At 58.9% G+C, this 779-nt stretch overlaps 1 protein-coding gene across 1 annotated transcript in view; it reads left to right on the forward strand.

The window, feature by feature from the left end:
• The first annotated feature begins 383 nt into the window (after window positions 1-383).
• The window catches only part of fam32a (family with sequence similarity 32 member A), a 16,954-nt gene continuing 16,558 nt past the window's right edge, over window positions 384-779 (forward strand). The window contains exon 1 of the mRNA XM_048614099.1: window positions 384-570. Within this exon, the coding sequence (XP_048470056.1) occupies window positions 500-570 (71 nt within the window). The 5' untranslated portion in view covers window positions 384-499. The remainder of the gene's footprint in view (window positions 571-779) is intronic.

Consider the following 779-nt stretch of genomic DNA (forward strand, 5'->3'; position numbering starts at 1 on the left):
AGTGGAGTGCGGTGGGGATCAGTCTGGGGCCATAATTATCTTCTGTACATATTAATGACTGGGATGAGGGAAGTGAATGCAGCATTGCCGAGTTTGCAGATGACACAGAAAAAAGGAGGGAAGGCAATCGGTGAGGATGACACAAAGAATTGCCAGGGAATAGAGACAGGTTAAGCAAATGGGGGAAAAGAATGGTAGATGGAATATAATGGTGGATAATATCCCAGGAAGAAGAGGAACTGTGTTATTTCTCTCTGTGAGGGGAGACACCCAAAGGGGATTCTCTCTCTGTCTGGGGGATTTATCTCACTCACTCTCGGTGTCTCTTTGTCACACACACTCGGCCTCCCCTCCCTGTCACAGACACACAGTGTCCCCAGGGGCGTGGGGCAGTGGTGATGCTCCTCCCCGCCCCTCTCTGACGGTGTGTGCGGGCGGTTCCGGTCCCTCTCGGATTCTGTCTATCTCTCTGTCACTGTGTGTGTCTGTGGGGGTGGCGATGGCCGAGTACCGGGTGGTGCAGGGCGGCGCGCTCAAGCTCAAAGGAGTCTCCGACCTGGGAGTGAAGAGGTGAGACCGCGGGCAGAGGGAGCTGGGGATGCGGCCTCCCTCACACCGGGACCCGGGGACCGGGCCCAACTCCAGTCCGGGGCCTGGGGCCGCGCTCCCGGGAAGGCCGCAGGAAAGGCCTTGGCCTCGGAGAAAGTGATCAGCCCCGGGAACTGTGTCCTTAGGGAGGGGGCACCGCCGGAGGGTCTGTGCTGAGGGAGGGGGCACCG

This window comes from Rhincodon typus, chromosome 29, assembly GCF_021869965.1.
Source record: "Rhincodon typus isolate 14 chromosome 29, sRhiTyp1.1, whole genome shotgun sequence".
Classification (NCBI taxonomy): domain Eukaryota; kingdom Metazoa; phylum Chordata; class Chondrichthyes; order Orectolobiformes; family Rhincodontidae; genus Rhincodon; species Rhincodon typus.